Consider the following 27,705-nt stretch of genomic DNA (forward strand, 5'->3'; position numbering starts at 1 on the left):
ACCTTGTTATCTATGGAAGAAATGGGAGTTGGTTCACAATTTGAAGGTGTTGAACTTAATGTTACGTCGAGAAGGCTGTGAAGTGCCTACTTTTGAAGATGAGATGTTGTTCCTCCAGTTTGCGCTGTGATTCACTGGAACTCTGTAGCATACCGAGGACAGATAAATGGGCATGCGAGCGGGACATTGTTGAAATGTCCAATTACAGGAAGGTCAGGGTCATGCTTGCGTACAGATCAGAGGTGTTCTGCAAAGCTGTCATCCAGTCTGCTTTTGGTTTCTCAAATGTAGAGTCGGCCACATTGGGTGCAGCGAATATAATACACCAGATTAGAGAGGGTACAGGTGAAATGCTGCTTCATCTGGAAAGACTGTTTAGGCCCTCGGATGGTGAGCAGGGAGGAGGTGATGGGGTAGGTGTTGCAGCATTCTGCAGGATAGCACCACCAAACACATCTTCCCCTCACTCCCCTGTCTGCATTTCGCAGGGATCGTTCCTTTCAGGACACCCTAGTCCATTCCACAACCAGCACCACCATCCCGTTCCCACAGTACCTTCTCATGTAACTGCAGAAGGTACAACACCTGCCCCTTCACCTCCTTCCTGCTCACCATCCAAGGGCCTAAACAGTCTTTCTAGGTGAAGCAATCTGCAATCTTGTGTATTGTATTCGCAGCACTCGATGCAGACTGGGTGACTGCTTTACAGTTGCGCAAGCATGACCCCGAACTTCCTGTAGCTGGCCATTTCAAAACGTGTCCAGATCACATGCCCACTTGTCTGTCCTTGGCATGCTGCAGTGCTCCAGTGAGGACTCTGGGTTTAGAAGGATGAAGGGGAATCTAATTGAAACTTGGAGAATACTGAATGGCCTTGACGGAGTGGATGTTGGGAAGATGTTTCCATTGGTAGGAGAGACTAGGACATGAGGGCACAACCTTAGAGTAAAGGGAAGACCTTTTAAAACAGAGATAAGAGAAACTTCTTCAGCCAGAGAGTGATGAATCTATGGCATTCACTGCCACAGAACGCTGTGGAGTCCAGGTCATTGAGTACACTTAAGATGGAGACAGACAGGTTCTTGATTATCAAGGGTTACGGGAAAAAAGTGGGAGAATGAGGTTGAGAAACTTATCAGCCATGATTGAATGGTGGAGCAGACTCGATGGGCTGGATGGCCTAATTTGCTCCTATGTCTTATGGTCTTAATCACAGAGCAAACTGGAAGAACAATTTCTCATCTTCAGACTAGGCACTTTACAACCTTCTGGACTTACTTTGAAGGTGTTGGACTCAATATTGTGAAACAATTCCCATTTCTTTCCTTCCTTTTATCTTTACTTCTTATATTTTTGTCACCATGTCCTCTCCCTGCCTCCCACCACCCGAGTGAGACTGTCTTTTCTCTTTCAAGTCTGGCAGTTAGACACATGTTTGTTCTGCCATCCTCACATTCTGATTATTTAATCAGAACTATTGTCTTTTCTCTACCAGCTCTTGACACCCCACCGCCTCCACACGCAACCCTCCTTCAACTATAGCATAAATGCTGCCCCCTCCACACCCCCTTCAGCTCTGATGAAGTCATTAGACTTGAAACATTAGCTTTTTCTCTCTCCATGGATGCTGTCTGACCCGCTGTGATCGCCAACATTTGTTGATTTCAGTCCAGATTTCAGTTCAGCTCCTTCACTGAAACCCATTGTAGGTCATGTTCACACACTGTTGCTTTGCAAGCAATTTGGAAAGGTATAAAAGGCATGACACCAGGCCATGTATACAAAGTGAGATTCAGCTTGCAAAAGGTTTCTGATTGGTTCGTTAATTGTGACCAGTTAAAGCAAAAGTTCATCAGCTTGACAACAACTCGGGTTGCTGTGGAGCTGAACAGCTATTGAGTGTGAATGATGTAAACAGAAGCCTTCGGACCTCTGGTGTGGAGGTGGTGCTCATCTATCCCTCCAGTGGGAATACCTAGAGCCTGTAAAAAGCCACCAGTTTCTGTCAGTTGTTGCTTTTAATCAATAAGTCAGTAACTTTACCATTTGTGAACCAGTTGCTTTGTGCCGGTTGTGAAGGAATGAAAGAATCTGAAGGAAAATACCAGAGAACTAAAGGATTGGAAAACAAAAGGAATGTCTCCATCGAATCTAAAATATAGTGCTATTGTACCATTTCCCCAGTATTCTTCTCCCCTCCATCTATAACACCGGTGTTATAAGGAGGGGAGTTGAGTGATATGTCAGCAGTTTATTGTTTACTTGTGGTTACAATCTATTTATTTGTAATAAATTGTAGTTCTTATTAAGTACAGAAATCTCGTCCATGTTTTCTGTTAACATGATGAGTTAGGTAAATTGATCACTTTGCGTACTTGGATTTTTGTTAAAACCTTTTGTGATGACTCTGGGACAGTGGGACTTGATTTCCACCATGCTTCCCAGTGAGCCACAACACACAATAACAGTATTGCTTAACATGGACCCAGTTAAGTCAGTGAGGACAGGGATGATGTGTAAATAGGTGTGCATACAAATTAAGACATGGACAGCAGAAATTTGGATGATCTCAAGATTGTAATCAGTCACGATCATATTGAATGGAGGAGCAGGCTCAAGAGGCTACATAGCACATTCCTTGTTTTTTAAAATTAAATCTCATATTCTTCCTGTAAGCTTTTGGGGCATGGAATATGAGAAGCTGGCCAGCAATGTTCAGAATAGTCAAATCTAGACGTCCTTCAGTGTTGCTAGTTCAAGATCCAGGAATCCTCTTCTGAATGGTATTGTGGGTTGACCTACACCAAATGGACTTCATTGGTTTAGAAAGGCAGCACACCACGATCTTCTCAAGGACAACTAGGAATGGGCAATAATCCTGGCTTAGCCAATGTCACCCATATCCCATGAATGACTAAAAATAATGGTGTAAATAAGAGTTTCAATTGCATAAGAACTGAGGCAAAGATGGAGTTAAAAGGTGTGTAGGTGGAAATGGATGTTATCAATAATGGCACAGAAATATGATCTGTTTGGGATGATTAGACTTGGGGAGCTTCAAGGAAGAGTGAAGAATATGGTGACCAGAAAATGAGTTTATATTTGGGGCAGAAGTCAGTGTTGTAAGCCAAAGTCAGTATTGGCAATATTACCTAGAGGAGTGGAAAGAGACGGTTGTTTCACAATTTTTATCTGCTGTATTTTTCTTCTGTTTGTCTTAGTATGGGCTAATATAGTTGTGGAACCACAGTGCGGATTTGTTCGTCTGAATATTGCTATTTTGGAACTGATCTAAATGAAGGATTCAAATCTCCCATCAGTTAAATATATTGCCAAGCAACAAACATTGAGGAGTAGCTGCATGTAACTGCAAACCCAGAGAAGTTAATTGCTTTGCCTCTTATCTTTATCTGTCTTTATTCGTAATTTCCCATTGCAATCTCTTGAGCTGATCAATTGCCAAATTTAAGTTAAATTTGCCTAATATTTTGATACTATGTGGTTTAAGCAGCAAAATATCAGATAGCAATGTAACTTATTTGTTCACAGCTATATGATGAATGATATTAAAAACATACAAGCTGTTTAAGTAGCAGTCTGACTTTTGAAAACTAATTTCAGCCCCTGAAGTACAATTTCAGTAAATTGCCAACTTGTCACCTTCCATTCTCTGTTAAATTTAGCAAATATAATGTACATAGTTATGTTGTACTTCAGCTATTGCAGTCAAGGTTGAATTCCTTTCTAAAATATTTAAACAATTATGTACAGATTTCTTTCTGATTTTCTCATTTGTAAACAAAATTGACTTGGAAACTGCAACCTAAAGTCCTCAAGCAGCTTCTATCCAACCAGATTCTTGATGGAATTGAAAACATACGAAACACTCTGCTACTCAGTAAAACTGATTCATTAGACAATACATTTTTTATAGTGCATGTAAAATCTTGCTGTATGTTAATTTGCTGCAATACCTGCCTGTGTAGCTGTAAACATGTGTCCTGCGAACGTGAACGATTCCTCATGTATCAAAGTTTTTGTTTCTTGTTTCTTTAATCATTCTGAATTGATGGATAGCTCATTAGTTCCATAATATTACCAAGTCACTAAAGAATGAATGCAGGTTATGATGATGTCCAAGCATGCAGCCAGAGTCAGAACATTTGTTTAAAAACCTGGGGCAAGGCCCCACCATTTGTTCTTTCAGCCAAAGGTGGGGATAAACAAGAACTCTGAAGAAATGGTTCTCAAAAATATACAAGCAATCCTTTTAAAGGCTTAATGCAAACCTAATTTTGTACTCATTTTTCAGTTCATTAGACATGCTCCAATTGATTTGTTTTGATGCAGGGACCATTTCTATTCTTCCCACCATCCTTTACCTTATCACGGGAGTCATTAAAGAAACTGCAGTCAAGACGCTTGATGGTTGTACATCTTTAACAGTTGGTGCAGCACTGCAGGCATTAAAGGCTGTTGTTTCCTCTCCTATGGCTCGAGCAGAGAAGAGCCATGCTGCATGGACAAGGCTTCTCCGCAGTGCTCTTGCAACGATTTTAGAATTTTGGAATCCAGGTAACAGACTTTTGTTTTGTTAAACTCTGAACAATAAACAATATATTTTCTTACAAGAGTATTTCAGTTTTTTAAGGGAAAAAGTTTTTCACTACCATCAGCAACAAGAACTTGCATGTGTATAATGTCCTTAATATATAAAAAGTCTCAATGTTTTATAGGAATGCAAGATCTTGTACTTACTTGGCAACCAAAACACTGTTAAATATACTAAGATGCTGCACAAGAATGCTATCAAACAAAACTTGATACAGAGCCACATCAGGAACTTCAGGGACAGGTGACCTAAAGTTTGTGAGGAAGTTGGATTTAAAGAGCATTTAAAGGAGGCAAGAGAGATTGAAAGAGACAGAAGTTTAGAAAGTTAATCTTTAGTCCACGGTATCTGATCAGTAGTAGAACAATAAATATGAAGGATGTTCGGGAGGTCAGAGTTAGATAAGCTCGTTTATATTGGAGGGTTGTGCAACTGAATCACGAAGGAAGATTAATTCAAAAGACATTCAACAGAATAAAAACAGAAGGACTTTTGTAGGGAGTTTGTGAAATGTTTTGGATTCCTAGCCCAGGTCTCCATTTTTTTTTGTTTTTAAATGTCAAACATTCTGTTACTTAGATTCATACTTGTATCTTAATTTCTGTGTTGAAAATTAACTTACTCAGGCTTGCTTCATTTCCACCTACTAGATATTCCCATCTGTAACTTGCTTTCCATTTGGTGCTTTTGCCTGGTATCTGCTGTTTGTGTCTCTGACAAGTGCACCAAATTTTCATATAAGAGCAACTAAATTGTTTACATTTTGTAGAAATCTCTGTTTTTACAAAAGCATTGTTAAAAATAATATAGATGGAAGATAAACATCAGGACCATGCAGAGGTCCTCATGCAGCTGCCTATGTGAGAATTTCCCAGCAAGTTAACAGTATCTGGAGCCTCCAAAAAATAAGTTATAGCGAGATATTCTGAGAGTCTTAACTGAAAAGTTTGCAGTATTACAACTTGCTCCAATTGCTGGCCAACTGTATAAGACACCTGATTATTTGACTTGGCTCCATCACTTCCACTATCAGCACGCATGATTGCACGTAGACAGTCCCTGAAGCTGGAACCAACCAATACCAATTCTAAACTCCACTTCCCCAACCTGTACAGCACTTGACTCTCCCCACCCTCTTTCCCCTTCCAGATCTGAGTCCCATCCTATGGACCCGACTCTCCCATCCCAATGGTTCCAACCCAACTCTCTAACACCCACCTGCCAACTTCGGACAAGACCCCAATTCACTTAACTGCTCAACACTTTGCTACCCAACCAGTTTTTGTATCCTATCTACCCTGCCATCCAGCCACCTTACGCTTCCAAGCCCGCACCCGACCCTTGTTTCCCTGCCTCTTTAACTCACTACCACCACCACCCCTCCCAAAAAAAATCTTTTTACCTACTTAGTTAACTCACATTTATTCACTAACACACTGAAAATCTGTCTAAATTTCTAATAGCTGTTCAGTGTTTGTGAATGATTAGATTTACCAGAATATGCAATTACTGTTGATGATGAGGGGGCAGCATGACTTGGCTTTCCCTCAGCTGTCCCACACTATGGGAATTTAGCTGGGTTAATGGTCCACTGTACACTTTTGAGGCCTCCTGCATTAGAGGAAACACGCAGGGAACAGGCACAGCATTTTAAAAAAAAGTGGGTAGAAGAGCAGTAATCTGGAAGGAGCTGATTAGATTCAGTCCAAAGTTGCTGCATTGCTGTGACTTGTAGATTCCTTTGCCTTTTGATTATTAGTTAGATCTTTGAATTCTTTGTGCAATGGGTGTAGAATAGAGCTAGAACAAAGGAATTGCATCCTGTATCTGCTATCAGGCTAGATCTTCAGTTGATCCATGTCAACCCAGGGTTGGAAGGTGTCAAAATTCTTAAGTGCACAATCCTCTTGTTAATCCCTGAATCACTGTTGTGTCTATTGCATCTCTATGTAGCAGAATATTTTTTGGATTTTTTTTGTTGCTGTTTACAGTCGAACAATGTTTGATTCAGTGTGAACCAAAAATTGTCGAACTTTGCAGTCACGAAAAGTCGTAAGAATCATAGAGCTGTATAGCATGGAAACAGACCCTCTGGTCCAATTTGGATATGCCAACCAGATATCCTAAATTAATCTAATCCCATTTGCAAGCATTTGGCTCATCCCTCTAAACCCTTCCTATTCATATACCCATCCAGATGCCTTCTAAATGTTGTAATTGTACCAGCCTCTACCACTTCCTCTGGCAGCTCATTCCATTCACACCACCCTCTGTGTGAAAAAGTTGCCCCTTAGGTCCCTTTTTAAATCTTTCCATTCTCACCTTAAACCTATTCTCTCCAGTTTTGAACTCTGCTACCCTGGGGAAAAGAACTTGGCTATTCACCCTATCGGTGCCCCTCATGATTTTATAAACTTCTGTAAGGTCACCTTTTCTCATCTTGTACACAGTAACATTTTGACGATACACATGGAAAGATCTAAATTGTGCCAAAGATTAAAAGTCTTTCCTCTCCAAAACCAGCCCTTGAACTTCAATATAAATTAGAGGGAAATAAAATGCTTTAGTTGTGGCCCATTGTCTAAATTTTGCACGTTTTGTTGTTTTCGTAGAGATGACTCCATCAGAACTGGATGAAGTGAGCATGCTAACTGCCATTAGTATTTTCTTGATGTCAGCAAGTCCAGAAGTCACCTGTGTACAGTGCCTTGAGAAAAAATGTATCAACAGGTTTAAAATAGTTCTTAGTTCTAAAAATCCAATAGTAAGTATTCTGTAAGGTTTACTTAAATTTATTTAAATTTAATGGAGAAGAGAGATACTATGTTTACAGTTATTTCATCTACTTTGATTTATAGTTGAAATCAAATGAACGTTATCAAAAATGCATCTTTGTTTTTTTTATAAACTATGCTGTTGTTGATCTACTTAGACCCAAAATTTGATCCGAATTGGTGTTGAATTAACTTATCAATTGCTATGTTCATGATGATAATAGGAAGCCATTCCCTTGTAGAATTCATTCTTGATGGACGTTTTCCATTTTCCTTGTCTCACTACTCATCTGCATCTGAATAACTGCAGAATCTTAATTAATATTAAACTCTTCAAAATGCCAAAGTGGTCCAGGGGCGAGGATGCTAAAATAACCTTGAGTAAATAGAAACAGCAAGAGCCCATGCCCGAATTATAATGCAGTTACCATTGAAGAACAATGTGCATGTAGATATTGGGGGAAGGTAACATTTACCTTGGTTGTAATTCCCCTCCTATTTCAGATGCATCACCGTCCAGGTTGATGTTAAAGAGTTATTGAGACATTTCTGGATCAATACCCAGTCAAAGTAAATCTTTTCAGCAGAAGAGGGAAGAACATTTTTGTACAAATTTTAAATGGAGCATGTTTTTGAATTTAGCTAATTAATATTTGGATTCGCACACAAATTGACATGGAAAATTAAATGCTTATTGTCAGAAAACTTCATGAAATGTAACCAGCACAGCAGTGCAGTGGCTTATTTGTTAATACACTACATGATGCAGCATTTAAGCAAACAGATGAGGAAGAACAGAAGTTTTGTTTCTGATCTGGTGAATTAACTGGTGATGAAGTCAGAGACCTTATTCTTAAGAACTATCCACCCAATGACTGTTCTGTAAAATACACTTGCAAACATCAGGCAGAATCAGGTTTGGCTTTGATATCCCTGAAGATCTCATTGCCTACTCTCAGATTAATAAATCTCTCCTTGGTTTTCGATAAGGTATGATAGGACTGATAATGCTGTGACCCAAGCCTGAGTCAATAACTGAGGAGGATGGAAACCAAGAATAAAATTAAGGCATCAGCAGAGATCTTTGCTGATGAGCCTTAAAAGGCAGCAGCTTCTGCCTGTTTTTCATATGGTGAAAGAGACTTCAAAACAAGAATTCATCCGAATTAGGCTAACATTTCAACATATAATACATTATAATAGCATATGTTAAGTCCTATTTCAAATTTTGCCAAAATCTGATTCAGTTTTTCAGTACTTATGCTTTTTGTCGTCTTTCATCTTAGGTGCTCGTGCAGTGCTACAAATTGCTGCAGTCAATATTTCAGCATCCTAATCGGGCAGTATCTACCCCTTACATTCACTCCCTGACTATTTTAATTGTACAAAGATTGCGAGACGTGGAGAAAGAGATGCCAAGCACATGTGCAGAATTGCAGGCTATGCAAGCAGGATTGAAGACTTTGGAGACTTTGATCACCTTAGCTGAAGAACAAAACCGTGAGTGTGATTATGCAGTTCACTTTAGACTTGAATTACGTTCAATTTATAGCTGAGGGACCTTAAGAATTTAAGTCAATTTTTAATTCTGTTATTATCCTTGTTTCCTTTTCCACTGCTGTGCAAATGAATGCTCAAGTCCTGTGCTTGAATCCTCCTATTGTTACCTGCTGGAAAGCATGAGATACTACCTACATAGTAAATTATCATGTAGTTTTTCCCATTGAATAGTTGTCTGAGAATGGAAAGAAAAGAAAGATAGCACAACTTTCTTCAAAAGAGTCATCCTCCTCTCCCCATCCCCCACAAATTGGTTCATGAAGGGCAGGTCATGCTTGACAAATCTTTTGGAATTCTATGAAGACTTTATGAGCAAGGTGGACAATGGGGACCCAGTGGATGTGGTGTACCTAGATTTCCAAAAGGCCTTTGACAAGGTGCCGCACAAGAGGCTACTGTATAAGATAAGGATGCATGGCATTAAGGGTAAAGTATTAGCATGGATAGAGGATTGGTTGACTAACAGGAAGCAAAGAGTGGGGATAAATGAGTGCTATTCTGGCTGGCAGTCAGTGACTAGTGGTGTACCTCAGGGATCGGTGTTGGGACCGCAATTATTTACAATTTATATAGATGATTTGGAGTTGGGGACCACGTGTAGGGTGTCAAAGTTTGCTGATGACACTAAGATGAGTGGCAGAGCAAAGTGTGCAGAGGACTGTGAAACTTTGCAGAGGAACATAGATATATTGAGTGAGTGGGCAAAGGTCTGGCAGATGGAATACAATGTAAATAAGTGTGAAGTCATACATTTTGGTGGGAGTAATAGTAAAAAGGATTATTACTTGAATGGTAAAAAGTTGCAGCATGCTGCTATGCGGAGGGACCTGGGTGTCCTTGTGCATGAATCACAGAAGGTAGGTCTGCAGGTACAACAAGTAATTAGGAAGGCAAATGGAATTTTGTCCTTCATTGCTAAAGGGATTGAAATTAAAAGCAGAGAGGTTATGTTGCAGCTGTACAAGGTGCTGGTGAGGCCACACCTGGAGTACTGTGTGCAGTTTTGGTCTCCTTACTTGAGAAAGGATGTATTGGCACTGGAGGGGGTGCAAAGGAGGTTCACTAGGTTGATTCCGGAGTTGAGGGGTTTGGCTTACGAGGAGAGACTGAGTAGATTGGGATTATATTCATTGGAAATCAGAAGATTGAGGGGGGATCTTATGGAAACATATAAGATTATGAAGGGAATAGATAAGATAGAAGTAGAGAGGATGTTTCCACTGGCAGGTGAAGCTAGGACAAGAGGGCATAGCCTCAAGATTAGAGGGAGCAGATTTAGGACTGAATTGAGAAGGAATTTCTTCACCCAGAGAGTTGTTAATCTATGGAATTCCTTGCCCAGTGAAGTAGTTGACGCTACTTCAGTAAACGTTTTTTAACAAAAAGGTAGATTTTTTTTGAACAATAAAGGAATTAAGCGATACGGTGAGAACGCGGGTAAGTGGATCTGAGTCCATGAAAGGATCAGCCATGATCTTACTGAATGGCGGAGCAGGCTCGAAGGGCCAGACGGCTTACTCCTGCTCCTAGTTCTTATGTTCTTGTGTAAATGTTTCTGAAGATGGTGAATTATGCTATTATGCTATTTTGCAGTCTGTCAGCCCCTCAGACAGCTTCGAAGCCCAAATCCTGTTTTATCCCAATATCTTTTGGATGAACAAAAACAAAATTGCTGGAGAGGCTCAGCAGGTCTGGCAGCATCTGTGAAGGGAAAAACAGAGTTAATGTTTCGGGTCCGGTGACCCTTTGTCAGAACTGAATCAGAACTGCAACTCCAGCAATTTTGTTTTTGATCCTGATTTACAGCATCCGCAGTTCTTTTGGTTTTTATTTAGTCTTTTGGATGAAAATGCTTTAACATCCTTGCACACTTTTCTAAATTGTTTAGAAATTCTGATTTATTTTCTCCTTGGCCAGAATGCTGACTGTCAGGCTCCATTAGCAGTTCAGCTCTTTTTCAAGAAGGAATAGTAATTGCTTTATTTGAAATTGAATGTACATTGAATTCAGAACATAATGAAATATTCACAAGTGAGACCTTCAGCTCTTAAGTTAGTTGTCATGTTCACTAAATTGCAAATTTTTTAACTCCACTCCCTTTTGGTGCTCATGCTTTCATTCATTTTCTGTACGGTAATTCAACTTGACCGCTGCTGAATATATTTGTAAAGATTCAGTTCTAGTGTAAATGTGTTTAAATTGTTTGTTCACATGTTGCAGGAGTCCACTTGGTAGTTTTGTTTCTGCCAATCCTGATATCTTGTCTTTTGGATGAAAATACTTTAACATCTGCAACAAATCCTGCCAAGAGTTTACATGAGTTTGCCCTTCAAAACCTGATGCAAATAGGCCCTCGGTATCCATCCATTTTTCAAAAACTAATGGGTACTTCTCCAGCTATGAAAGCCAGGCTTGAAGGTGCTGTTAAAGGTAACCAGGAGAGCATCAAAGCAAAGACAGCAGCTGGACAGTCCAAGTGTTCTGGAAAATCTTCTCCGAGCATTCAACTCAAGACCAATTTTTCAAATTTCTAAGAGCTGTGAACCAGTTTACGGAACTGCGAGTAGCATTAAGCTGACCAGACTACACCAAGCAAAGGAATATGAATGGAAGAAATCTTATCACTTAATTTAACCTGGCATGTGGCTAATCTTGTTTGACTTGATAACAGAGGGCTAAAATTTAGAGCAACACGTGGATGTATTAACCTTTAACTTGGTGAACATCCCAAATTTAGTGTTCTAAATCCATGTTTACAATTTTAAACATTTATTTCACCATTCTCACTTTAATTGCTAATTCACTAAACTGAAGTCTTAAAAGTATGTATACTCTTGTTATTACAATAGCTTAAGGATTTGGAATGGGCTTGTTAACAAGGACTTGATCTCCAAGGAAACAAATACAACTAGATTAGTAATAATTTTAAAGGTAATTTTATGCAAACATCTTTTTCATTAAGAAGATGGCACTACTCTTGCCAGAATTTGTGAAAACCTAATGCAGCAGTATTGGTTAGTATGATCCACAACATACCAATTTATAACCAGCAGTAGCTAACTTCATAAATGGACTCTGAAGATAATTGCACTACAATGCTATTATTTTTTTAAGTGAACAAAGTTACCACTACTAAATCTGTTTTTAAAAATGTACTCTGGACTCTCTTGAAACTTTAAAAAAATAAATTTGTAACCATAAATTGTTTACTAAATATGGCTATTGATGCCACCCAGTTGTGTTTTTGTCAGTAATAATGATGATGCACACTGTATGTGTATAGTATTCTTATTCTGTAGTAATCTATACAGAAATCTAATTCCAAAAGTTATTCTCACAGTAAAGCAGTCTGCCTGCTCCCACTGACTAGTTTGTGTCCTTTGGCTTAACTAAAGCTCTGAAGTACTGTACTAATAGATGGCTTAAATGCCATGTACATAACACAATTGTAAATTCTACAGAATAACCACGTGCATTATTGTTCCATTTTGCTTTTGTAACTTTACTGAAATAAAGCTGATTTAATTTTGTCTGCTTTATTGTTCCTAATTTTCCCTTCCTATTAAGTTGTTCTGGTCCCATCATATGACTCCACAGGTTCCAACAAAAAAAGGCAACAAATTTAATATTTTCTTTGTTGTCCTTTTGTTTTTGTCTTGGCCATCTTTTTCTTTTCTTCTGCTGTAGGTGCTGATATGTGGCATACAATTCCATAGGTACTATCGAGCATTCCACATGCGGGAACTAAATAATAAATTTTGACAGACCTTTTTTATTCTAAGGTGAGTCAATAGAAAATAGATTTATATTGTTTCACTTTAGGCACTTTAGAGCAATGACTGTATCCCTAACCCAGGAACACTGATAATCGTTTATACTCCAAAGTTTGTTCTAGCTTTGTTGGAAAACGGTACAGTCCAGAGATCAAGCCTGTGACTTTCCTGGTTTGCTCTATCATGTACTGTGTTTGAGAACTAAGCCAGGAAGCCATTTGGCAACCTACATGTAGTCGCGGGAACCTTTCTCACCAGATTTGTTTATGGTTTTGCTTTGTATCCCTACTTCTAAGGCATGTACTTTGTCCATGTAGAGCATGCATCCACAGTTAGAAGTGGGAACATGCCCCAATCTCCAGAATTGTGCATCATCAGTTCTTTTGCAATTTAAAAACTCTTGCCTAGGCTAGATTTTGCACTTATTTGGAACCTGACTTGTCTGGTACTAACAGCTGGGTGCCCTCATAACAACTGGGGCCACGTGCTCACAATAAGTTCTTATTCAAAGAGCTTCATTCACTCAAAGTCCTGGGCAGAGACTGGCACAGGGGAGGTAGTCCTGGAACTTGCATTGGGACAGCTGAGTGCCAGTACAGAGTGGACGTGGCCTTGGAGTGGAGTGGGGACGGCTGCTGGACTTGGGTCTGGAGTGGGCAGTCGGAACACATGTGGAGGCCCTGCACTGAGCTGCTGCAATGTGATGTCGATTTGAAATTTCCTACCTTACTTTAATGTCAACCCTTTAATGATGTCCTCTTTTTAACTTATTTTTCAACTCTGTAAAGTAATGCAATTACTTTTATTCCACTGCTGTAACCAAGCATCGTACCTAGGTCCTTATACTTAAGATGTCACCATAAGAGGGCAGACATATAAAAGCTTTTCACTGTATTCCTACAATGGAGTACATGTGACAGTAAAAGGATATTCTATTCTAATGGCCAAATTGGTGGGTTTACCATGGGATCCTCTCACAATAACATATTTGTCAGTTTCTATTATAAATATGTTTTAATGGAATGATACTTCACACTCCTCCACTTGTACGTTTGTTACATGTGAATCTGCAACTGCATCTAAAAATTTGCTTATACTTGGGGTCCAACCAGTTTTCAAATTAACCTTTGGAGAAATTTAACAAAACCCCTTTCCTCAATGTGCTAGTTAAGAAATCCACTAATAGATTCTGTACTTCCACCTTAAATGTACCTTGACTGGTGAGGATCCACATTGGGATTACCATGGATGCAGGACTGGCCTTATCATCTTCCTCATAAATAGGGTATTTGCTAATTACTAGTTTCATGCTGAAATAGAGTGTATCAAAGACCTTATTCTGCAGGATAGCAATCTTGATCAGATCGCTAACTACGTCAATCGAAATCATGAACTGGATTAAGGAAACCCCTTTTGGTCCTCAAAAGTGCCATCTACTTCAAATTATTATTGAAAGGTAGTGTCTCAACAATGTAAGCAACACGTGAAGCTAGCTATTTCACACAGCTACTGTGCAGTACTAATGAATCATATTAGCTGTTAATAATAGGATGCTGCTGTTCAGCTAAAACACATGTCTACCACACAAACAAATGACATGCTATGTGAATTTCAATGCCAGTGGTGATGGTTTGTGGGACACGCATTACAACGACTGGCCATTCACAAAAGGCAAAGTACTGGCTATGTTCACAATATATTTCCCAACATTAGGTATGATTCCATTATTATGCAGTACTTAATTCTCAGCATGCTAAGAATTGCAATAACAACAAATTCAAATTTATGAGTTGGATTTGCAATTTGCTTATGCTTGGGAGAAGGTATACATATTTATATACTGTTGCATTCTCCATTTCAAACAGAGTTGACTTATCTTCTTTCAACTTAAGTAAAAGCTTTAGACTAACTGTTGTCTGATGCATTCTTTATGCCAACATCTCAACAAATCAGCACCTTGTTTTTCGGGCAATACGAATTGCTCCCTTTGAAAATAGGTATTCTTGCATATTGCCCTGATGAGTACAAGATGAAAAGCTTTCACACCACCTTAATGACAAATTGTTTACAGATATTGATGTTTTCAATAAAATGGAAGAATTGTTATATTTGGATCTTACTCTTTTTCTGATGCTTTTGCAGACAATGCTTTATATTGTAGCTTGCATATTTTGAGCAAAAATCCGCAGCTTACTAGATATGGCATGAATCCTATTATCTCCTGACTTATACATGAGATGGAATAACACAATCAAACTGTCCTTGTATATGAAACACAAAACAGCATGCAGGTATAGTGTGTAATATGAAGGCAACAAACCGTGAGAAAGATTTATTGGAAGTAAGAGAAAACAACAGAAAATACACAGGTTCCAATAGTTTTTTTACTGTATTAAAAATCCCAGTAAAAAAGCACTCATTCTCCCTTCCCTTGAACCCGGATAAACATCTGTCAAGTCCCTATTTTGATGGCCTCTGAAGAATGGTCGTAAGGTGAAACAAAACAACTTTTTCTGTTCTTGATATAAATTTATACCTTGTGAAGCTATTTCACATAAGTGTTCACATATATTCTGAAACTTGTAAAATTAAAAGTACATTCAATCAGCTGTTTTGTGTTTATTTGCAAAAATAGGTATTGGAATCTCAGTGCACCTACATTGCTTAGAGCCTATGGGAACAATTTATGACCTGATAAGGTTGTTTCTAAAGTGCAGCATAGGTCAATGTAGCTTGATTACATTGAAGTCCTGTGGTCAGTTAAGAATGGGAAGGGATCCCGTAAACATGTAGTTCTATTGGTCAGGGTTATGAAACTCCAGAAAAAGAACATTAATGACCACATGGTCTCTCGAAACTGCTCCAGCATTTAATTACATCATGGATGAGCTGGTCTTAGCCTCAGATCCATTTGCCTGCTCATTCCCCATAATCCTTGACCCCACCCCCCAAAAAAAAGTTCAAGAATCTCTCTTGGCCTTGAATATATTCAAAAATTCAGCCTCTGGTTCTCTTGAATAGATAATCTCAAAAGATTCATGACCTTCAGAGAAGAAATTCTTACTCATCGTTATCTTAAATGTCTCCCAATTCTGAAATTATGTTGCAGTTCTAGAAATCCCTAAGAATTTAAACATTCTTCCAGGAGACTGGTAGAGCAGATCCTCATGATCTTCTGTTTCAGTCAAATCAGTTCTCATTCTTTGAAACTCCAATAATTTAGACCAACTGGTCATCATTATCTCATATGACAATCCTTTTCAGGAACCAACCTCATAAACTTTCTCCAAACTGCTTCCAGTGCATATATATCCCTCCTTAAATTGAGACAAAATTTTTACGCAGTGTTCTAGGTCTGAGATCTCTAATGCCCTGTACAGTTGTAGCAAAATTTCCAATATATGTTCCATCCCACTTGTATTAAAAACAAACATTTGATTTGTCTTTATAATAACTTGCTGTACCTTCTAAGTTTTTCTGATTCCTGTGGAATTCCTGTGTACCATGGCATTCTGGAGTTGTCGGTTTGTTCTCCGAGCTGACTGGTTCATGCAAATATTTCATCTCCCTTCTAGGTGACATCATCAGTGCTGTGTAGACTCTGTTGAAGCACTGTTGTTCTGACCCACTCTGAACTTGTATGGTCCAGAATGTCATGTTGGGCAATCTTGTTTCTGGTTTTGTACCGTATGTAGATGGAGTCTATTTCAACATGTTTGTTAATTGCATCAGTGGTTGAAAACCAGGCCTCCAGGAATTTTGTGCTTGTCTTTGTCTTGCTTGTCCTAGTACTGTAACTTTGTCCCAGTCAAATTGATGTTCTTCTATGTCAAAGTGTATTGAAACGAGGGAGAGTTGGTCATGCTGTTTCACTGCAAGCTGGTGTTCATGTACCCTGGTGGCAAGTTTCTTGCCCATCTGTCCTACGTAGTGTTTCTCGCAGTTGCTGCATGGTATTTTATGTATCACATTTGTCCTGCTCATTGTGGGTATGGGATCTTTCATCTTTGAGAGTACTATTCTGTTGCCTCACTCCATTTAAAACTTATTTTACTTTTCTATTCTTCCTACCAAAGTGGATAACATCACACTTTTTATATTGTATCCCATATGCCAAATTTTTGCCACTCACCTTTCTATATAATATTTCAGAACCTTTAGCATTTTCTCACACACCCACCTGCCCAAATTTTTATGAGCTGTTAACCTTTGCAGTAAACGTTTATGTTGCACCTTACTGAAGTCCTTGGAAATCTAAATACACTGCTTCTGCAGGTTCCTCTTTTTCACACTGTTTGCAACTCTCATAAATTTGCTGATCGCTATTTCCCCCTCATAAAACCATGGTGCCTCTGCTTGATTATACGATGATTTTCTAAATGTCCTGCTGCTACTTCCTTAATATTGGAGTGCAGCATTTTATCAATGTCATATTAGCCTAATTAACATATTTCTTCCTGCTATCTCCCTTTTTACTTGAATAGAAGCATTACATTTCAGTTTTTCAGAATCTAGGGAATTTTAGAAAATTAGAACTGCTTGCATCTGCTGTCTTTGTGGCTGCTACTCTTAAGGTAGCCCAGGGGACAAGTTGCCTCTATTCCCAGTAATTTCCCAAGTTGTATCTTTAGTGTAACGATTGTTTTAAGTTCTGTCCATCCCTTTTGCCCTCTGACTTTCAGCTTTATTGGGTTTGTTTATGTTCACTCTACCATGAAGACATACAAAATATTTGTTCCGAGTCTCCATCATTTCCCTTTTCACATTGCTTATTCCCCAGTCTCATTCACAAAGGGACCAATCCCTTCCTACAGTTGGTTGCTTCTTTATGTACTTAAAGAAAGTCATTATTTTGATTTTTCTTTTAGTTTACTCAAACTATTTTCTTACTCAGTTTTTTTAATCATTCTTTGGGCTTTTTAAATATTCCCAACCTTCTCGTCTATGACTAATCTTCACAACATTGTACCCCTTTTCTTGTGCCCAGTGACAGTGAAGGGATAATGATATAGTTCTAAGTTTGGAGGATGTGTGACTTCGATGGGCATTTGTAGGTATGTGTTGGTCCCAAGCCTTTACTGACCTTGTCCTTCTAGATGGTACAGTTCACAGGTTTGGAAAGTGTTGTCAAACACTTGATGACTTGCTTTGCAGTGCATCAACACTATAGGGATTCTATGATTCTATAAAAAAAATCTTGCAGATGGTACAGGTAGCTCTCCTAAAACATGATAGGTACGTTCTTGTGTGATCTCACGCTATAGAAGATCACCATAGATAGGGAAATCACTATCGAAAATCGCTATGGTGTAGAGCAGAAAGTTTATGTTATCCAATCGCTTAACAGCCAATTAGTGTTAACGAAACACGCATTATAGCAGAACTACCTGTATACAGGAATGCTACTGTGCACTGGTGGTGGAGGAACTAACTAAATGTTGAAGGTTGTGGATGTCAATAGTTGATAATTCAGCGACTGTAAAGCCATTGAAAGATGGTAAGAATTTCTCCTGTTGGAGATGGTCATTGCTTGGCACTTGTGTGGAGCAAATGTTACTTGCTACTTATCAGCACTAACCTGGATGTTGATAGTTCTTACTAAATATAGATGTGGAATGCTTAAGTATCTCGAGTCGCAAATGTCACTGAATGTTGTATAAACATTAGCTAATATGTCGTCTTCTGACTTCTTATGATGGAGGGTATCATTGATGAATTAGCTGAAAATGATTGGACCTTGGAGATGATCATGAGGATCTCCTGCAGAGATAATTGACCTCTGTTGTGATCCCAGCTATTGTTACTACTGAACAAATTACACCCCAGATTGAAATCTGTCTTGAGAGATTGTAGATTTTGTTCATTCACTGAAACAGACATGCAAGGATGCAGATTTTCAATAAAATAGACATTTATTACCCAAAAAAAAGCAAAATCAAAGCAAGCTGTTTACATATAGAATGCAATTTGAAAGATCTTAAACACACAACATAACAAAATCTCAAAGTTGCTGGAAAAGCTCAGCTCAAGGGTTTTGAGGAAGGGTCACCAGACCCAAAACATTAACTCTGTTTTCTCCTTCACAGATGCTGCCAGACCTGCTAAGCTTTTCCAGCAACTTTGTTTTTGTTCCTGATTTACAGCATCCGCAGTTCTTTTGGTTTTTATAACAAAATCTATTCTCCAACACCATCACATTACTGTATTTCCAATCCAGATAAATGATCCTGTTGTATCAAATCTTGACTTAACTGTGTCTCCTCAGTTCTTTCCTGTAAGCCTGTCAATCTTGGTTTTTCTAAGCTCACATCAATCCTTGGTTATCCTAAACCAAAAGCAAGTTAATCCTTTCCAATATTTATTCCCAGTCATAATCTCCACAGTATAAACAAAAAGTCTTGCATTAACACTCGCGAAGGCTTCAGCTCACCTGTTCTGACTTGTACTGGATTAGGCTCTGGAAAGGATTCTGAGTTTTTTTTTACAGATCTTCACAATGTAACCAATACTCATCTGCCACTAGATTGAAACCCAAACTATAAATAAATTATATGAATGTGAATCACACACCTTTCATCATACCTCAAACAATTACACCTATTTTCTATTGTTCAAAGTATTATTCCAGCCAGCTGTGATATTTCCCCTAATTCCCTCCAATTTTGTCAGGATTCCCTGATGCCACACCTACTCAAATGCTGCCTTGATGTCAAAGGCAATCACTCTCACTTTGCCTCTGAAATTCAGTTCCTCTGACCATGTTCAGACCAAAGCTGTATCGTAAGAAGCTGAGTAGCCCTGGTGAAATTTGATTTGATTTGATTGTCGTGTGTATTCAAGTACATAAGTACAGGAGTACAGTGAAAAGTGTATAATGTCGCCCCACACAGTGCCATCTCAGGTACAGAATCTTAAGAACAAAGTTGGAAGTTAAACATTGCAGTAGTTATAGTAAAGCAGAAAACATACGAAATAAGGTTAAAAGTTACAAATTGCAGACCTTCTTAGTTTGAAGTAGAAAATAAATAAAGACAGAAGTTTGAAACATTACAGTCTTTATTAAGGACTTAGCTTTGGTGGGACCACACTTCGAGGGATCACCTCGAGACTGGAAGTCCACCCTGAGGCCATGCCAGACTGAAACAGTCATGTACAGCTGAAAGACTGCCATGCTCGGCCGAGAGTCTGCTACACCAGGCTGAGAGTCCTCTACACTGGGCCGAAAGTTCACCTTGCCGGGCCGGGGGGGGGGCCACTATACCAAGCCAGGAGGCCGCCACGCCAGGCTACGAGGTCATCTGCTGGTTATGTGCTGAGTCCAAGCCAAAGAGTCAGAGGCTAGAAGTTTGTGGCCGGGAGAAGAAGAGAGGAAGGAAAAAAAATTACACCAAAGAGAAAAAAGGAAGTTGATGAGCTCCATCTAGAGCACCCCACTCCACCGCCATCAAAACTGAGCATCAGTGAGCAGGTTATTGCTGAGGAAACGCTACTTCTGAATACTGTTGATGACTCCTTCCATTACTTTTCTGAGGATTAGTAATTGGCCTAATCAGATTTGTCTTGCTTGTTGCAAACAAGATATAAGTGGGCCATTTTGCCCAAAATGGAATGTGCAAATTTATAATTGCACGTTAACAGCTAGGCTAAGTGTACAATGAGCTCTGGAGCACAAGTTTTCAGAATTATTACTGGAATGTTAGATCATAAGATATTTGAGTAGAAGTAGGTTATTTGACCCATTGAGATCCATTCAGCCCATGTTGTCAGAGCCCATAGCTGTTGCAGTATCCAGTGCCCTCCACCATTTTGTGATATCACGTGGTACGAAATGAATTGTCTCAAATTATTATTTTATGAATACGCTTCCTTAGTGAAGTCTTTATGATGAGATTGAGAATTATTCTTTTTTCAGTGTGCATGACTAGATTTATGATAGCCTGTTCCCTAATTGATTCCGTTATGTTCATGATAAATTAGTGAGTTTATATGATTAGGGAATAGTTTATGTTGAACAGGTTTGTTAAAAGGAGACTCCAAACTGCTTCATGTTTCCAGGCAGTGACTAAACATCAACTCACAACTGGCAGCTGTGCCTGTGTGTTTAAGCATCACACTGCCAACCCACATCAACCACCACCCCCTCAACCCACTCCCAAGTGATGATTATTAATCTTTGGATTTTGGTAATTTGGAAGTAATGAAAATGTCTCAATTTAAGAACATTCAGTATGCCAGCCAGGATCATGGAGAAGTCATAGATAATGTTTCAGATTTTTGCAGTGTACGCAATGTGACAGATTGACTGCAGGGCACTGATATTTGAAGCAATCAACAACCTCCAATGTCACATTGACCATGCTAAGAGAAATTGAGAAAATTCCAAACTGTGAAATGTGCCTTCCTGATGCTGACAGTCAAATCAAACTCTTTACTGGCACTAGAGAGTGCAATAACTCAGAAACCCAATTGGAAAGGAACAACATTGTTGAACACCAAAACAGAGCCACTACTTGTGGCATACATAGGCTAATCCCAACCTGGGACAGACCGTTCTACAGACCTGTCTCCATGTATGCTTTTTCTTTTTACTATCTGGGAAAGATATCACACATAACCAAACAGCTTTTCCACCACCCAAATCACCAAGTTTTTCTTTGTTTTAAACAATCAACCACAATCAGTAATCACCTGTGTAGTCAATTGGATATTTGCATTGTTTGCATTTCACAATGGGCTAACTATCAATAGTGAGGACGGGGGTGTGGGTCTGTTTTATATTTTTACTTTTTAAATCCAGAAGTATTATCAAACACAACTGAACGGCTTTTCCACCATCAAATCACTGACTTTTTTGTTGTTTAACTATTAACCACCATCAGTAATCACCCGTTCAGCCAATTAGAAGTTTACATGCAAATCCCACAATGAGCAGTGCAAACCATAAAAAGTGGGGGATGGGTGTTGGTAAGGTGTAGGTCTGCTTTTCTCAATTTAGTTTTTTTTGTATTATTTGCATATTTTGAAATATAGTATTTATTCCCGTGTCTAAATATTTCTAATCAATCTGTTCAAAGATGTTATTACACACCTCTGGAATGGGTGGGACTTGAATCCTAGCCTCCTGGTTCAAATGTAGGGATACTACCTCTGTATCTCAAGAGCCCACCAAAGAAGGCATAAACAATGGATCCTCGAATTCCAGAGCTGAGGTTCTACCAACTGAGCTACCATTTTTAACCTACTTTTCTAACCAAAATGTTCAGAGATGTTATTACACATCTCTGGAACAGGTGGGACTTGCTCAAAGGTAGGGGTACTACCACGACACCACAAAAACCCTTGCATGCGTTGTCTGTTTTTATTTTTTCTACCCAGGACAGTTACGTACAACTGAGTGACCTTCCCTTCAGCAAAATCACGGTGACTTTTTTGCTTTTTTTTTAAAACTAATAACCACCACCAGTAAAAACACCAGTAGCTAACTGAGTACTTACATGCAAAGCCCATTATGGGCAATGCAAACCATCAATGGTGAGAGGGGCTGAGGAGAGCAGTAAGGGTCTAAATCAAAATGACATGAAGGTTGGTGGAGTTGTGGATAGTGTGGAGGGCTGTTGTAGGTTGCGACGGGACATTGACAGGATGCAGAGCTGGGCAAAGGAGTGGCAGATGGAATTCAAGCCAGAAAAATGTGAAGTGATTCATTTTGGAAGATTGAATTTGAATGCAGAATACAACGTTAATAGCAGGATTCTTGGCAGTGTGGAGGAACAAGGGGATCTCGGGGTCCACATCCATAGATCCCTCAAAGTTGCCACCCAAGTTGATAGGCTGGTTTAGAAGGTGTATGGTGTGTTGGCTTTCATTGGCAGGGGAATTGAGTATAAGAGGTTACGCGAGGTTTTGCTGCAGCTCTATAAAACCCTGGTTAGACCACACTTGGAATATTGTGTTCAGTTTTGGTTAGAGAGGGTGCAGAGGAGATTTACCAGGATGCTGCCTGGAATGGAGGGTAGGTCTTATGAAGAAAGGTTGAGGGAGCTAGGACTTTTCTCATTGGAGCGATGAAGGATGAGAGGTGACTTGATAGAGGTGTACAAGATGATGAGAGGCATAGATAGAGTGGATAGCCAGAGATTTTTTCCCAGAGTGGAAATAACTATTACAAGGGGGCATAATTTTAAGGTGATTGGAGGAAGGTATAGGGGAGATGTCAGAGGTAGGTTCTTTTCACAGTGAGTGGTGGGTGTGTGGAATGTACTGCTGGCAGTGATAGTGGAGTCAGATACATTAGGGACATTTAAGCGACTCTTGAATAGGCATCTGGCTGATAATAAAATGTAGGGTATGCAGTGTAGTTTGATCTTAGAGTAGGTCGGTACAACACCATGGGCCAAAGAGCCTGTACTGTGCTGTACTGTTCTATGTTCTAAAATGGAATTGGAGGAGGAAATAAATCACTTTATTGCCCTTGGTGCCCACCTCTCTCTAAAGGCATCAAGAGCATTGATGGACACCACATACTCCTTCTCCAATGATATTCAGGCATGAATGTAACTGTGGAAGAGGGGGCTGCTTTATTTTTTTTCTTTTTTCACTCAACAACAGCCCCTCCTCAGTCGGTGAGGTGTTTATTTATTTGAAATTGATGATGGAGAAGCTGATTTAGTGAAGAAACTGTCAACAAGTTCTCTTTCAATGCATGCTTTTGAATTTCAGGATTGTGTCAATCACTGCAGATGTGTCTGTCATCTTTAAAAGCTTAAAGTTTTTTTTATAATAGTTTGGAGTTCAACACAGCTAGATTTTTTCTGAATATTCAGCAGTGAGTTCTGTTAACAAATTTGTGGGCAAAATGACATATTTCCAGTAATTTAAAGGAAAAATATGACTGTCAGGCAAGGCTGGGGTTCTTTTCGGTGGCTCCTTTGAGTGATGTGGTTGAAACATCAGTTGCAAAAATGTCTGGTTGTTGGTGAACAGAGAAGAGCGTGTGGCCTCCCCTTCCAGGGTCTGCTTTATTAATTTTTAAAATTTAACCTATTTTTCTAATCAACCTGTTCAGAGATGTCATTACACGCCTCTGGAGCAGGTGGGACTTCAACCTGGGCCTCCTGGCTTAAAGGTAGTGATACTACCATTGCAAAAGAGCTCTCTGCAAACAGTCGCAGCATGACCTGAACCTGTAATCTTCTGCTAATACCTTGGTTAATACTGAAGTCAGACATCTTATTCATTACGCTAAGCAACTACCTTAAACAAATGCTAAAATGGGAGAGGAACTGCTTATTCTGCAAGAATGAGAAAGGCCGACAAACTTACTGAAACAGTGAGGTTCAGGCGATGACTTTCGGCTGGGTCAGCCATTGCCTGTTACCGAGGGAACTCGTACTCAATGAGCTCCACTAGGAGATTAATTACTGATTCCCCACCGGCCTTTTGAGGATTATCTTAAAGATTTTGAGTATTTGCTGCTGCAGATATTCCTCAATATGGAAAGATAGTAACATTGTCAGTGTAGAGTAACTCTCTGATGATGGCTTGGTGCATCTTTGTCTTGGAACTCAGACAAACAAGGCTGTAAAGAGACGCTCTCTGTGAATATCCTGAAGGCATATTCCAGGAGCAAAGTGAGGAATGAATACGCCAAGGACTGTCAGTGCCAGAACACCGACTGCACTGTGCATTGATGTTGTTCTGTCATGTAGTTGATCTTACCCATTGTATTGTCATGGTAGAGATCACATTGAGCAATTTTGAACGGCAGCTTGAATGGACTGTCTCTGTCCACATGGCTGAATGCATTTGTTAGATCAATGAAGGCAATGCACAATGGTCTCCTTTATCACTGTGTTGCTATTGCAGTTGCTGGATTGAGAAGTTCATGACAATTGTAGAAATTCCAGTTCTGAAAAATACTGGGATTTGAGGTAAATGGATTCAGCAGGAACTACCGTCTGACAAGGGCAACATAGCCAAATACTTTGCTGAAGATGCTCAACAGGAAGCTGCCATGCAAGTTTTTGCAATTCTGCTGTTGCCCCATTTCTGCAGCAGAGACAGAGAAGTTATCACAGATGCTGCAAGAGTACCAGTTTCTCATATTTTATGAGTTCATATGGTACACTATCAGTACTTGCAACTTTGCCCATGGCAAGTGAATTAATATTCAGTATATTATGGAAAAAGTTATACACTGAATATTAACTCCACTTTCCCTAAAGGCTACCAGTGAACCTGATGTGGTTTTGCTGACAACCAGCAATGGATTCATGGTCATCACTGGACTCTCAATTTCAGCTTTTTTCTCAATTGAACTCAAATTCTATCATCTGTCACGGTGGGATTCGAATGCAGATCCCTGGAACATTACCTGGGTCTCTGAATTAACAGTCCAGTGATAATACCACTAGGGCATTACATCCCCTAATTGGGCTCCAACAACCATGACCATCTTCCTGTGTGCTACGTATGATCCCAACCAGTGCAGAATATTTCTCCTGATTCCCATTGACTTTAAATTTGATGTCACCTTGATGTTACCCCCTCTTTAGTTCAGTTCTTTTGCCCATGTTTGGACCAAGGCTGCAATTAAGGCAGCAGCTGAGTAGTCCTGGTGAACCACAAAATGGGAATCAGTGAGCAGGTTACTGCAGTGTAAATGCTGCTTGATAACACTGTTGCAAACCCTTCCATTATTTTGTTGATAATTGAAAGATGGTTGATGGCATGGTAATTGGCCAGATTGGATTTGTACCGCTTTTTGTGGACAGGTCATATTTGGGCAGTTTTCCACATTGTCAGCTAGATGCCAGTGTTATAGCTGTACTGAGCGGCTAAGCTACAGATGTGGCTAGTTCTGGAGGATAAGTCTCCAGTGCTATTGCTGGAATATTGACAGGGCAGTTGGATGTTAGACTTGTATCAGTTAGCACTTTTCTAGTGTTGCTTTCCATATTTTGAGAGTGCAGTATTGTTGATGGTATGTTTCATTTTATTTTGGTATTCATTGTTGGAATGCTGGTGAATGCGTGTCGTGTTGAGGAACTGTTGGTTTTTACTTGGTAGGCAGCATGTTTGATATTTCTGCTTTTAAGGGTTCCATCCACTGTGTCACACCAGAATGTCTCCAGGGCACTGTATCCTGGATGTCTCCAGGCAACATTATGGTATGGCTTCTTCTGAAAGGTGTTAAAAAGCTTGTGACAGTGGTGAAGCTTAATTAGTTTCTGCCTGTTTTCATATATCTTTCTGAGGTAGCAGGGCCATGTCTTATGGTTTGCATCCACTCTTGCACTGAAATCCCCAGTGGATAAAGATATCCTGACTTGGGGATTCTTTTGACAGTGCCTAGCTCCTCATAGAACTTGTCTTTCACCTCTATCATGGAGCACTGTTATGGAGCATAGGTACCCATGAAGTTAACAGACCCTGCTTGAGTTCAGAAGTGGATGGGGAGAATATATTTTGAACTAGCTGGAGTGAGTTCCATCACCAAAATTAATAATTTCCTTACAACAAAACCTACACCAGGTGCACAAACCTGCTCTGAACCCTTCCCTACCAGATGAATATGTTTTTCTTTCAGTGATCCACTCTTTGTGAATATGGTGTCTTGGAGGGAAGCCGTGTTGATATTCAGCCCAAGTTCCACGTGAATCACTGTTGTCTTCTGCATATTATCGTCCAGCTGCAAGTTGTCTGTCGGCACGTGGTTCTGACATTCAAGCCTACTAACAGAATAGTTTGTGTCTTCTTTCTTTTCATGTTTTTCACTTGTTTGCCTGGTGTGATAGATTCCATTCGCTTGTTGAGCAAGACCTGTAAGACGTAAGCCCCCTTTGAAGCAGATGGACCAGTGGCAAGTCAGCAGCTCATTATTTGGGAACTGCCCAACTTGAAGTGAGCAGTGCTTTTCTTAGCAGCATAGAATGCACCTTCCAACATCAGCTGACAGCTATTGTTTTCTATGGCAATGAAATTGGCCTTATCACTTGTAACTGGTGTTTCCAATGTTGTGTTAATATTCCACAGAGAATTTGAGACGTCCTCTTCCGCACAAAATGTATGAAGACCCAGAGCAGCCCAAAGATCAGGGTTCCACTCCTTAGTTGATTCTAAAGGAATACAGAGCATATTGTTTGATTGCAGCAGTTACTGGAAAATGACCAATGTAGATATCAGTCTGTCTTTGGCTCCACTAAATTTTAAATAATGTTTTGCTCCCTTAGCCTTAACCTCTCCTGTGGTATTTAAAAGGCTGTGGGGTTATTCACCCATTGCTGGAGTTTGATTCACAAATACCAAGGCATTCCAGTGGGTTAATGCTCAACTATTCCTGTTTTCTCAGGATAACTGTTTTAAGAATAACCAGCAGTATGATTTAGGAAATTGGTGGAGGGGTGAATGTTGGCTGGACATTCCTACACTACTTTGAAAAAGTGCCCTTGTATGTATTTTATTCAGCTAAACAGCATCTGAAAATCTCATGAAAAACAGTACCTGTAACATGTTTTAGAGTAATATATAAGCCATGTCTTTCTAAGGCTGAGTCAAAAGAGATACCTTTAAAGGAACAAGTTATCTCAAAATGCTTGACCTCACCTGAACCATTTCTCAAGTGTTGTCACTCCTGCAATGTAGGAAGTATGGCAGCCAATTTGCACAAACACAGCTATGACAATGGTCAGATGATCTGGTTTTGTGGTGTTCGCTGTGAGATAAACGCTTAACAACCTCTCTCACTCTACCTCGAAACGATGAGCAGGGATCCGTTCATTTGTGCATCCGTCGTCGAAACTCACCTTAACGGCAGGTGAAACTGTCCTTCTGCCAACAGGGCCTCGGAGAAACCCTCCAAGAACACCACACCACTCCATAGCGTCAAATGAAAAACACGAAGCAAACATAGTAGGAACTGCAGATGCTGGAGAATCCGAGACAACAAGGTGCAGGGCTGGATGAACACAGCAGGCCAAGCAGCATC

The 27,705-nt window shown here is 39.7% G+C and overlaps 1 protein-coding gene and 1 long non-coding RNA gene across 2 annotated transcripts in view; one reads left to right on the top strand and one right to left on the bottom strand.

Annotated features, from left to right (window-relative positions):
- The window catches only part of LOC125483778 (HEAT repeat-containing protein 5A-like), a 45,543-nt gene extending 33,067 nt beyond the window's left edge, over positions 1-12,476 (top strand). Inside the window, exons 13-16 of the mRNA XM_048600431.1 lie at positions 4,351-4,575; positions 7,225-7,376; positions 8,673-8,886; positions 11,167-12,476. Of these exons, the coding sequence (XP_048456388.1) occupies positions 4,351-4,575; positions 7,225-7,376; positions 8,673-8,886; positions 11,167-11,480 (905 nt within the window). The 3' untranslated portion in view covers positions 11,481-12,476. The remainder of the gene's footprint in view (positions 1-4,350; positions 4,576-7,224; positions 7,377-8,672; positions 8,887-11,166) is intronic.
- A 6,136-nt stretch (positions 12,477-18,612) lies between these two features.
- LOC125483676 overlaps positions 18,613-27,705 on the bottom strand; it is a 9,671-nt gene continuing 578 nt past the window's right edge. The window contains exon 2 of the long non-coding RNA XR_007262620.1: positions 18,613-26,836. This is a non-coding gene — a long non-coding RNA (uncharacterized LOC125483676). The remainder of the gene's footprint in view (positions 26,837-27,705) is intronic.

Source organism: Rhincodon typus, chromosome 8 (genome assembly GCF_021869965.1).
Source record: "Rhincodon typus isolate 14 chromosome 8, sRhiTyp1.1, whole genome shotgun sequence".
NCBI classification, from domain to species: Eukaryota; Metazoa; Chordata; class Chondrichthyes; order Orectolobiformes; family Rhincodontidae; genus Rhincodon; species Rhincodon typus.